Source organism: Uranotaenia lowii, chromosome 2 (genome assembly GCF_029784155.1).
Source record: "Uranotaenia lowii strain MFRU-FL chromosome 2, ASM2978415v1, whole genome shotgun sequence".
NCBI classification, from domain to species: domain Eukaryota; kingdom Metazoa; phylum Arthropoda; class Insecta; order Diptera; family Culicidae; genus Uranotaenia; species Uranotaenia lowii.
In genome coordinates, this window is record NC_073692.1 from 262,057,419 (window position 1) to 262,069,922 (window position 12,504).

At 39.7% G+C, this 12,504-nt stretch overlaps 1 protein-coding gene across 1 annotated transcript in view; it reads right to left on the reverse strand.

Annotated features, from left to right (window-relative positions):
* Positions 1–515: 515 nt before the first annotated feature.
* The window catches only part of LOC129742580 (optomotor-blind protein-like), a 216,777-nt gene continuing 204,788 nt past the window's right edge, over positions 516–12,504 (reverse strand). Inside the window, exons 7-8 of the mRNA XM_055734497.1 lie at positions 2,050–2,267; positions 516–1,946 (exon numbers count right to left, since the gene is read on the reverse strand). Coding sequence (XP_055590472.1) covers positions 1,129–1,946; positions 2,050–2,267 — 1,036 coding nt within the window. The 3' untranslated portion in view covers positions 516–1,128. The remainder of the gene's footprint in view (positions 1,947–2,049; positions 2,268–12,504) is intronic.

Sequence of the window (12,504 nt, forward strand, 5' to 3'; positions counted from 1 at the left end):
CAGGTTGACCAGACATTTATCAAACATCTTCCAAATGTCGGTACCAGTAAAAACAATAGCAAGGTTGCCGATTGATGAATTGATGTGACATTTTAAACCACCAGCGGGAAACCCAGAATTTCAACTGCAACTACCTATTGACAGTTCTTATAGCTTGTTGAAATAGTTTTTTATAAATTCAAATCGATTTATCTGAATTCAATAAACGCAACATCCCTCCTTAGCCGCCCTTTGGATCACTGGATTTGACTTCCTGGTTTGTGGTAGTTTGTTTAAAAATTTAGTTGTTTTGCTTTTCAACTCTGCCTGTGATGTTCAACACTGACTGATGGTTGTTTCCGACTGGTTTTCATCGAGCATTTACAAGGTTCTGTCTGTATAATTCCATCTCGTTCGAATCGACACTCTCTTTGGTAAGTTTTGACCCAACAATCAGCGCTTTGCTCCTGTTGTTCGATAGTTTTTTTTTCATCTTTTTTCGAAAGCACTTCTGAAAACTTGTCGGTATGTAAAGGTTTGTTTTTTTTGTTTGCTACAATTTCTTCCTGATGTGATTGTGTTGTTGTGATATTGTGAGGAGGCTGCAGCACAACACCCAGTAGGCGTCGGTTTTTCGCACGCTCACCTACCACGTGGCCTCCCCGAGTACGGAGTTTTTTTGTTTTGTTTCTATTTACACATTCCACATACAAATTTGACGCACCAACGCTTGCTGCGTTAGCGATTAAAATTGAAACTGGTAATTAGTTTTGCTTCCTTTTCTGGTTGTGTTAAAATAACGCGAAATTTATAGCTGCTTCCATTCTAGGAATTGATTTAACTAACTTTATACGGAGATTTTGCTTTTGTTAAAAGAATGAAAGGATCCGTCGATTTTTTGTTCGATTAAATTCTAGGTATAAATATTTGCACAGTAATTCATCTAGATAACAGGTTCTGGCTAACATCTTCCCTCTGCGAAACCCTCCCGTGGCATGAGGCGATTTTGTGTGTGTTTGTTTGTTTTTTGTTTTTGCGTCGGTTGCGGGCGCAAGATGTTCAGATTATGGTGAAAATCTTGCTGGAACTTATTGCCAACTGTCACATGTCCTGGTTGAGATTATCTCCCCCAGAACCGTCCAGGAGCCGTCACTGGTCGTGGCTGGCCAGCTGCTGAAGTTTGCTACTCTCGAGGCTGCCGTTGAGTCCATGCTGCACCTCCAGGCCATTGACCATCTTCTCTATGCTCTTCAACTCGGACGGTGAGTTGGAAGGCATGGTGGTGACGCCCAGGGGCACTACTGGAGGTGGAGGGATTGCTGCGTTGGTAGCACCGGTCTCTGCCGAAACAGGAGACGTTGGATTCTGGGTGGGTGTAGGGGATACTGAAATCGGCCTGGTGGGTGGAGAGTTCGAGCCAGCTCGAGGATGAGGACTACTGCTGAGACTTCGGTGTCCACCGGAATTCGAGCCGGGCGTGACGGCATCGAATGCCGACCCTAGACCCGAACCCGGTAAACTGTACGGTGAGAATCGGTGTCCTTTCAGACTGTGCAGTGGCGAGGATGGCGAGTGGCCCGAATAGTGACCGAAGAAGGCTGGATGTTGCGCCGCTAGGGCCAATTGAGCGTTGAACAGTAGGCTAGGATTCATTGCAGCCGCAGCCGCCGGATTGTGTAACAACGAGAGGTGAGGTGGAGGGTACAGTCCATGGGGGTACAGATACGGTAACAAATGCGGCGGCGGGTGGATTGGCGGGCCGACGGAGATGTTCGGTGAAGGATACGATGTGCCGGCGCTACTCGACGACTCCTTTGGGCTGCCCGAGGTCGGACGAAAGGCACCTGTACTTCCTGAAACACTATCCGAGCAGTTGGAATCGCTTCCGTCCCGTTCGTTCTCGTCTGACTGCAATCGGCGCCGCATGGCTTCCTCTGCCCGTTGAACGTCTTCAAAGTTGAACCACCCTGTAGAAGCGAGAGAAAAATAACGGAAAATGGATAAGTATTTCCAGCATTCAATAGGAAGGAAATCTTTAATAATCTTGATGTCATTTTGTAGAAAATTTACCTGCATGTTGCTGCATCTGCTGGCTCAGTGACAAGAGCGGACTTTGCGGAGGCCCAACGACATCCAGCAGTTTGTCGTCGTCGTCCAGTGTTGATATGCTATTCGTTCGGTGATCCATCAGACCGGGTCCGCCCCGCGAGGTGCTCACGGAGCTCGGGCTCAGCTTGTCCCCATCGTTGCTTCGCTGGCCCATCAGCGATTGCCGGAAGGCCGAGCAGCTGGAAAGAGGAAAAGAACCACTTGAGAGCAAAATTTTACATGAAGTTCTTCCAAAGTTGGCAAAAGCTCTCGAGCTAATTCTGATGGATGGATTTCGGCTGTACCGGGGACAAAACAAAACAAGTGAAAATAACACAGCATGGAAACAACTCACTCGAAATAAGAAACCCGAGAAACCAAACCAAATCATGTCAACAAGCTACAAATCACAGAAAATTATCACCCTCTTAAACGGTTCGGAAACCCCGAAAATTAGAATGTAACACATCGTGCGTCGTGCAAAGCCGCCAGTCATTAGGACGAAAAGTTTTTCACCCCTTTTTTTCTACTCTCGGAACCGGCTGATGATTCTGGCCTAGCTCAAGGAAGAAGGGTGCTAATGATTGATTTCCCATGCAGATTGCCCCGAGGGTGTATTCGATACAGCTACAGACAACCCTTGCTGGTTTTCGTTTAAGTGATCCCGACTAGTTCAATCCGAGGTTTTTGGATGAGAGGGGTTTGTGCTCCTAGTATGGGAGAAAACGGCAAACGGAATCCCGAAACCCGATGATTCATGGCAAACAAATTGAAATAGTTGTTATTTGCTACTACACTGCTGGATGCCGAGTATTAAGCACTGTCTGTTAAGGGAGTTTCGGTTGATAATTTATGCACTCAGCACCCGGCATGGCACAACAACGCATCAGCAGCGCCGAGTGAGTTAGCATTTTTTATTCGTTTTGAGAGGTTTTACTGCCGAAAGTTTGCAAACAGTGATGATTTTCCGATTTTGTTTCCCAGCGAATCTCCGGAATGTGCTGAGCTAATTGAATGATGATGGTTTGCCATTCAGTCAGACAGATAAGTTACCTCTTACGTCTTTTGATTCTTTTGTAGGTGGCGACAAGTGAGTGAGCATCGGCGAGTGATAAATTGCGCTGACACGTGGCCGGAAGTCGATTTTCGGTTGTAAAGATCCCCCGAAGGATACGTATCTCGCAATTGGGCTTCGGTTTGGAACCCTCTAAGAATGTATTCAGTGGGTTCGAATGTGAACGACTTTGTAGTTTCAACGTCTTCGCGGTCCATAAGCGTAAAACCGGGGGCGCGCAAAGTGTATGCAAATTGGAAGCGCGCATCGAACGCACCGAAATGTATCATGAATAAATAATCATAATTCGGAATGGCATGTGTACGGTTTTAACTCGTTCAGTCACCACATTTTCGGTTGATCGTTTCGAAACAGACAGGACTTACAATGTTTATTATTTTTATTCGTTTAGCCGTTGCGACGAGTTATTATCGATTCGGAAAGGTTGGCGAAAGATGATCGTTGGTATGAACGAAATTTTGCTGAAGGAAAGCGTCTTTCGGATGATGATTTTTTTTCTTCAAATTGGTATTCACCGATGCTATTTTTATCCCAACTCGAGACTGGTTTATCGGCTAGATCCTATAATGTTCCATTCACATAGACGATATTACCAACATATTCGTTTTTACTTCGTAGAGTTTTCAATATTTTACACTCCGTAGAGATATTTGCATTCTGAATATAATTCAGTAGAAATTACAATTTTGTTTTATTGTATTTCCTTGTATTGAGTAGTTCTCATGAATTTCTTTATTTGGTTTTGTATTGTTTTTCGTTTAAATTTTAATATTTTTTGCCAAACATGTATCAAAATATTGATGTTGATATGAATCTTTATTATTTAAGATTTAAGTTTAGAGTCTAGAGTCTTACTTTTGAAGCATCTTAGAAGAAGTAGGCGATGGTTTTTTGGTATTGCACGTGTTTTTTTCGATGGATTGCGGTGAAAATTAAATTTTTGAAGTTTGAGTAGTTTCTTATTATAAAATTGAGATTTTTCTCTGAAATAAGTGGATAATGCATAATGATAAATAATTGCATGTTTAATTGTTTGAGCCCGACCCTATTCTCCGTTGATTTCGTCCACCTCCAGCAGATGACATCTTTGAATGATTCGCTACATGGAGGAAACACACATGCTACTTCAACAATTGGTGAGTTCGTTCCATTATCCCGGGCTTGTGATATAGCTCAGTTGGCAAGTCAGTTGCTTCCTGAGCCGATGTCCGCGAGTTCGAGCCCAAGAGTGAACATCGATCAGAGCTGTAACATGTAAGCTTTACAATGACTGTCCGCCAACTGCATCGTTGATATAAGTCGCGAATGACATAAAGATGTTAAAACGACTGTAATCGTAACAAAAAAAAATCCATTATCCTTCTCATTCATTTATTCTGAACTGATGTTGCAATCCGGGAATTCACTTAAACTGCAAAACCTAGCATTTTCGACCAATTTTTGTTCAGATATGATTCTCTTAAGTCACTTATGGGATCAAGTAACTTTTATAAAACCATACTGATTTTCCAAATCTGTTTTCTTTCGAAAGCTAATTGGAATCATTGTTAAACATTTATATTATTTCACAATAAATGAGGTGTTATAAAGAAGTTTTCTAAATAGTTTTACATCACTCCGCAAGAATATAATACACAGTTTGATGAGTGTTTTGTAATCTTGACGGACGTAGAGCATGTATCATGGGTAAGGTTGCCCGACTGCCCGGTTTTATCCGGGTTTGCCCGGATTTATATAAAATTTGGGAATTGCCCAGCCCGGTCCGGTTGTCCGAAATTATTGAAAAAATCCCGGATTTTGCCGAATTTATTTACTTTATTTGGCAAATTAATCATTGAAGCGGTCCGAAATTTAATTCGTAAATATGGAGAAGAAAGAAAGTTTGCGGACAAAATAAAACTGGATGGAGACCGGGTCCGGTGGACAAAAGTTTGGACCGGAAAGCCAGGCATGCTTTCGCCAGTAAGAAAACTGTCTCAGTTCGGGATGTGGCCTAAAACGTGGATCTCCTCTTAGTACTATCCGTCGTGCCACAGTAATGTTGTAGAATAAGTCGAAGCGGAGTCAAATATAAGCTGCTTTTGTCATACCGAGAGCTCCTAATTTATATAAACTGCGGTGTTTAAAGTAGGTGTGCGTTCTCATCGACTACGAAACCTATTGCATGTTTGATCACAAAACACTTGACAGTGACCAGTATTACACTGTTTGGAATAACCAAAGTATTAACGAGACGGGGACAGCAATTTTTACCGAAAAATGCGGTCAAAAAGCAATGGATTAGCTATCCATAAGTGTGGCATGCTTTCCGAGCCATTCGTGACTAATGTCACATTGAATACGCCTTTTTTCGTCCAAGAGTGCCTAAACCTTCGTCTACTGCTCATGATCGACCTGGCGTTATTTCACTACTCAAAAGATACGATGGCTTGATACAAATCCAAAAAAGTCCAGATCGTATCGAAGGAGATGGATCTTCCAAATTGTCAGGCCAAGCGAGACCGATTGAAAGTTTTTGGGCACTCTCCAAATCTTATTTGAAAAAACATGTGAAGCCTGCAGACACTATCAAAAACTTCAAAAAAGACTGAAAAAAAGAGGCCAAAATAATCTCAAATCAGTCCGTGCCGAAGCTAATGAGCAGTCTCTGATAAAAAAATTCGATCACTGACCTGCGATTAACTGGTACCGTAAACTGGGGGAACTTTGATCATTTTTTTCATTCATTTTTGTATATTTTGGAAGAGGTTGCTTTTTTGTAATATCTGAAAGCTTTAAAATCCTTACTGAGGTGAGGAGTATTAAACATGATCATTGATTGCAATAAATTCAAACGGCATTGGTGGCTATAATTAAATGTTTAATACAAAACCAGATTTCGAGTTTCGGGGTAACTTTGATCACTCTGGTTTTTACGAATCTCAACATCTTCATATTTATTGTTTTTATACCATTTATCACAGAAGGCTCAAAACATCGATAACAGTATTTTTTGTTTGGACTCAATTGAATTTTCCAACGTTTTCTTTCGAAAACAAATATTCTCAAGATGGACAATGTTGCTGCATACATTTAAGGGCAAATATTATAAACATTTCCTTATTTTTTTTTGGCCTGGAAAATAAATAAACTTTTACCTCCATGCAATTCCCTAAGTCTGTTACTGTTCTCATGTTCTTTTTTTCTTCAAACTTAACCATTTGATAGGGTTTTTAGCCATTTTTTCAATATCCAAAAATTATCATCAAATGACCATAAAAATAACACTTAAACTTAACCTGAACCAAGCAAAAAAGTTGAACTTTCACATAAAACAACCCATTTGCTCCAAGAAGCTAAAATTTGATCAGGAGAGATGTTTGTTTGGAAGCCTTCAAAAAAACAGTTATTTTAAGATTTTAAAATTATATTTTAAGTAATATAAAAAATCTTCCAATAAAAACCAAATTTGGCTTATTTGTAACTTAATTTACAGGCTTTTAAACGCAGTAAACAGTTTTCAGATATTTTAACTTGATACTTGGTTAATGATGATTATCTGCAAAAAATTCCTGTTGATCAAAGTTACACCGCTGATCAAAGTTCCCCCAGTTTACGGTATCTATTTTTTTTTTATTGATTCATTGTAATAAAAGACTATAGAGAACATAAAGGTGCCACTAAATTGTGTTTAAACTGTTTGTTTTAAATCGTGCTCAGACGTAATGGGACACCCTATATAGAGTGTCCATTTCCCGGGAATTCTCTGAATCTAGGGAAAATTGAGAATGAAGATTTCAACACTCTACTTCATATGAAGCCTTATTTATATATTTAAAAATAAAGGTAGTAGCATAACAAATAATTCCAAACTATTTGTATTCCTCAAATATTCAATTAGCAACAATAAACTCAAGACCCAAAAACTAAGTACTTTAACCGACAAGCTTGACGTATTCTTGCAAAAATAATTAAATAATTGAGAAAGGTTTGTCACTATCGATAGAAGATGGTAAGCTAGACTTCAGGTTATTTATCAAATCTTATTAATTTTCAGATAACTGACGAGTGTTTTAAAATAGAACATTCAGATTTTTTCGTAGAGATTGTTAAATGGAATTATTTGGTTTTATAAGTAGATCCTTTGTCGTTATTCACTTTTAAACTAAGTTTCCTAACGAAAAAATATTTTTATCAAACTTTTTTCGCATTAATCAGTTTAAAAAATTAAGTCTAAGCCATGTATCAATTTAGAACTTTCATTTTCCTTCCTCAATCTGATCTGATTTGATGATATCTGATTTAATTCCTTTGTTGAACAAAATCTCTTATCCTGCAACCTGCTTTCGTCTTGCAGATATCCAAGCATTCGGCGGAAAAAAAAGCTTTCGACGTCGGTACTCTTATTTTTCTACTTTACCTGGAAATGTTTTGCCTTTTCGAAAAAGATAAAGATAAAGATAAAGTTTCCCCCTCTTCATCACTGAATCAAAATCACTTTGTTTGATTCTAATTCAAATCGGACAAAATTCCTCCCCAGATCTAAATAAGCATCTTCTTCACTCCACCAGTCAACAAAAATTCACGGATTGAAATCGGTTTTTTTAAAAAGTATTCCCGAAAAACTATCTATACCAACACGTCAAGATTTTTAATTTTTTTTCAAGTAAATTATTCACTAAAATGGCCAACTTTGAAAAAAAAATTTATTAAAGGAAAACAAAAATGTAATTCAAGGACTACCGGAGAAAAATGCGGCCGCCGGAAAAAAACGACCGTACTCGAGCAAGGCAAACTTTTTTCTGTTGAATTTTTTTTTTCATTTATACCTCCAAGTCGAAATTTTTGAGCAAGTTTTACAAAAATAACTATGGAAGATATTTTTTTGGGAGCCTGTAAAGACCGAACACGAAATTCACTTTTTTACCGTTGGGTAAAAATCATCCAAATTTTGCATACTTTCTCATTGATGTGTATTAGAGTGCCCCAAATAACCCGACTTTTGAAAAAGTTATGCGCTGCAGGCTAAAATTGATCCTAGGCCTAGTACTAGATCTCATGCCAAATTTGGGCCAGATCGGATCACGGGAAGGGGTCGCTCAACGAGCCTGAAGTTTGTATGGGATTTTGAGACATTTTGTTCGGGAGAAACACGAAAAACCAGTTTTTCATCAATAACTTTGGTTTCCGTCGGCCGATTTCTTTCAAAAACGGGTTTTCTTAATGCCTAAATTATGAAAAACATTTCATCCGAAGACTGCATATCGATAAGAGTTAAGATAAAAAAGTTATTGGACTTCCATAATGGGCTAACTTTTTTTACGGTGGTATTCATCACTGCTAATGAGGCGTCAATAAGTTCGACCGCCCCGACTCATTTATAGTGATGAATACCATCCTTAAAAAAGTTAGCCCATTTTGGAAGCCTAATAACTTTTTTGTCTTAACTCTTATCGATATGCAGCCTTCGGATGAAATGTTTTTCATAATTTAGGCTTTAAGAAAACCCGTTTTTGAAAGAAATCGGCCGACGGGAACCAAAGTTATTGCTGAAAAACTTGTTTTTCATGTTTCTCCCGAACAAAATGTCTCAAAATCCCATACAAACTTCAGGCTCGTTGAGCGACCCCTTCCCGTGATCCGATCTGGCCCAAATTTGGCATGAGATCTAGTACTAGGCCTAGGATCAATTTTAGCCTGCAGCGTATAACATTTCACAGGTTTTGAATTTCCCATACAAATTTGGGGCAGTCTAATGTGTATTGTTTACATGCTTTCAAACTCCAAGTCGTGTTTATCGATTCAACGAAAATGGAGGTGAACCAACGTGAGGCGAGAGAACAAATTCTTTCTCCAGAGTGTTGAAGCGTTTTTGGCTTAAAAGATCGGTATATCGCAGAGCTACGTCCAGACTGCAAAAAAAGAGAGCTGGACTACATGCATACAAGGTACGGAACTCCCCAAACCGCAATGAGGGGCAGCAATCGACGGCTAAAACTCGGGCACGGAAGCTCTACGAGAAGATGCTGACAAAATATGGCTACTGTGTGATGGACGACGAAACGTATAAAAAAGCCGATTTTAAGCAAACTCCAGGGTTGGAGTTATTCACCGGCAAGAGCAAGTTCGATGTTGACGACAAATTTAAGAAGAAGAAAATGTCGAAGTTCGCCTCCAAATATCTCGTTTGGCAGGCCATCTGCTCTTGCGGACTGAGGAGTGAGCCTTTAATGACAAAGGGCACAGTTTATGGCGAGATTTACAAATCTGAGCGCCTCGAGAAGCGAATATTGCCGTTCTTGCAGCAGCATGACAAAGCTCCGCAATTTTGGCCAGATTACGCATCTTGCCACTATTCTAAAAGTGTCCAATTCTGTCCTCTTCTGAACCCTTCAAACTGTCCGGAGCTGCGTCCGGCGGAACAGTACTGAAAAATGAAGCCGGAACTTCGGAAGAACAAGAAGACAGTCAAAGACGAGAAGGACATGTTGAGAAAATGGAAAAAAATACTGAGAAACTGGTACCGGATGACACTGTAAAGACTTTGATAGAGGGCATCAAGCGAAAATGCGTCCAATTTTACACTTAAGGCTCCATCGATTAACTTTTATTTGGATTTTTGAAGTAAATATATGTATAAAACTTCTCTAAAATTTTGGATTGACATGACATTTTCGGTGTCGCAATGATTTCGTGTTCGCTCTTAATACGATTTAAAATCTGTCGATAAGGTCTGACGGAAAAAGTTTTTTCTTCGATTTTTCTTATTACACCCGCTTTTTTAAGATAATCTAAGTTTAGAGAGTGAAACTGTTTTCTCGATGTATATGCTAAAATTCATGCTTCTCAACTCAACCGGAACTGTCGCCTCACCACTTCCACAAGCCGTTTCACCCGCCGATGACACGTTTAATCTAATTACTTTGCACTTAAGCTAAACTTTGAACTGCCCACCTTGTTGGTGATGAGAACCTAGAAGAGGAGCATTAATGTGACTGACTAAAGTGTAGTAAGTAGAGATAGCGAGCGAACGCTGCTTGCGGCTGGCATCTGCCTCGAACTCTCCTGCTGCCTGCTTCATCATTCAGTGGCAGTTGCACTTTTTATCGATGCCATTAACTTTGCTGCAGAGACCTGACCTGGTGCTGCACTAAAACAACAACTTCATTAACTGGGGCATCATCAAGGGGACGCGAGTGAGAGCTTTTTTGTTTTAATTAATTTCCATAAATAATGTATAAATTGGTGGCAGACTGACGACGCAACGCAAGCGACGCGACGGTGTGGTCGGGGTTGGACTTTCGTCAAACATTAGTGCCCCCAAAGCCGACATTTGTAGTGGCAGGACGAGGCCAGCCGATGCATGGGGTTACTTTTTTCAACCAGTCAGTTGTTTACGATCGTCCGGGCAAACTTTGATGATCCTCGTTATCGATTTTCATCTTTGGGGGGCAGTTTGTCGAAGAAAGGTTTTATTTTAGAGCCCATTCGCCAATTAAACAATTTGATAACGGACGCATCAACACGGACGTTGAGATCGATGATATGTTATGGTTCAGAAGGAAATTGATTGCAAAATTTAATAGATATAGACCATTAGTAATTTTCAGTTTAGGAAATATAAAAAAAAACATAATTGAAAAGAAAATTAAAAATTGTAGAACGAAAAATTGAAGCGGTCTAGTAAAATTACTTAAGGCGAGGGAATGTCAATACTGGAAAGAAGGACAAAAAATGGACGACAAATTTGTTACAACACACAAGGACGAGCTTATGCGAGCAAATGACTTAAAGATATTTCGAACGCTGTCAGGTTTTATTGCATCTAAATTGAGGCGACAAATGACTTTGAATGGAAAAACATGAAACACCGTATGAGCAGACATAACTAGTGAAACGTGATAGCATAAAGGTGCGTTGAAATTATCTGCATTTAAATTTGACCTAATAACAATTAGTTAAGACCCGAATGAACACTAAGGGTTTAAAAGGTCACTAAAAAAACCCATTTAGTTAGAAACTGTTTTATTTTTAGAAAAGAATTTGAGGAGTGTCGTGTTTACCCACTCCGGATTCCAACCAATGACCAAATAAGAGGAATTTGGTTTCGAGTTGCTGCCCATTATTTAATTTTCTACAGATGGAATATGAAAACATTTTCTTTTCAGAGGAAACATGAGTTGTGTGCGTTTTTCTAAAATATGTTGTAAAAGGTGTAACTTCTCTCATTAAAAAGGATCCCAAAATTTAAGGTCCTAAGATGTAGTTATATCAAGGTTCCCAGATTGTCTGATTTTATCCGGGTTTGCCCGGGTATTTAATACAAAAGCCCGGTCCTGCCCGGATGCCCGGATATCATTGAAAAAAGACCGGATTTTGCTCGGGTTCATTCAATTTGACTGGATATTGCCCAGATTTTTTGTCGACAATACAGATACGTGCCATAAAAATTCTGGCAGCCTTAAGTTATATCTAGTAAGTCAAGGCTGCTAAAAGATCAGTTCAACCTCCGGTATGTTATGTTGTTGTCAAGTGTCGTCAGTCTTCTAGAATTAGAACTTATACGCAGAAGATCCGGTGACAAATCCTCTCAACACGTACCATAATTGCCGGTAAACACAGACTTCACCCAACGGGGCGATCCCCTCCTCGGGACGCTCGCTCGGACGATTGTTTGATCGAACGGCGGCACACCTTTCCATTTAGCGCAATGGCAAGAGCAGTAGCAAATTGAAAAAAGCGCTACACCCGAAAATATGCAAATGCCCCGGCATAAAACCCTTTCGGAACGGAAAGTAAGAATAAATCCCGAATCGTGTTTTATTTTCCAACCGAGCATTCCGATTTCGCTCACGAAAAGCGCGAATTCTAACACGAAACTTTATTGCCGGGGCGGTCACATTTTCATAAATGTGATCGCTTTACTCTCCTGTGGCTTTTATGTGTACACTTTTGTTTATTTATTATTCCGGTGAATTTTTATATGAATAGTTTTTTTTTCGCTCCTTTAACCAGTCTTACCCAGGCGAGGTTGTTTGGGTGGAAGAAATCATTGCAAGCTGACAAAAATATCACTCTGTTGTGTTGGTTTAGTATAGTATGGTTAGGTTTTTTTTCGCTACTCGGGACCGTAACCCTTTCTTTAACAGAAAAGATATACCAGCCTTCATATCATATGCCTATGGAAAAAGACAATCCTTTTCAAGTGTCGCTCACGCACATGCACTTTAAGGTCATCGGTTGTTGTGCTTTGGCTTACTATCGGTCATAAATTTCCGATTTTAGTGTCACCGATTATGAGTTGTTAACAGTATGGAAATGGATTTATGTGCACTGTTTTTTTCGGGAGCAAGTGACGAATCGATCACTTTTGCGATTATCTA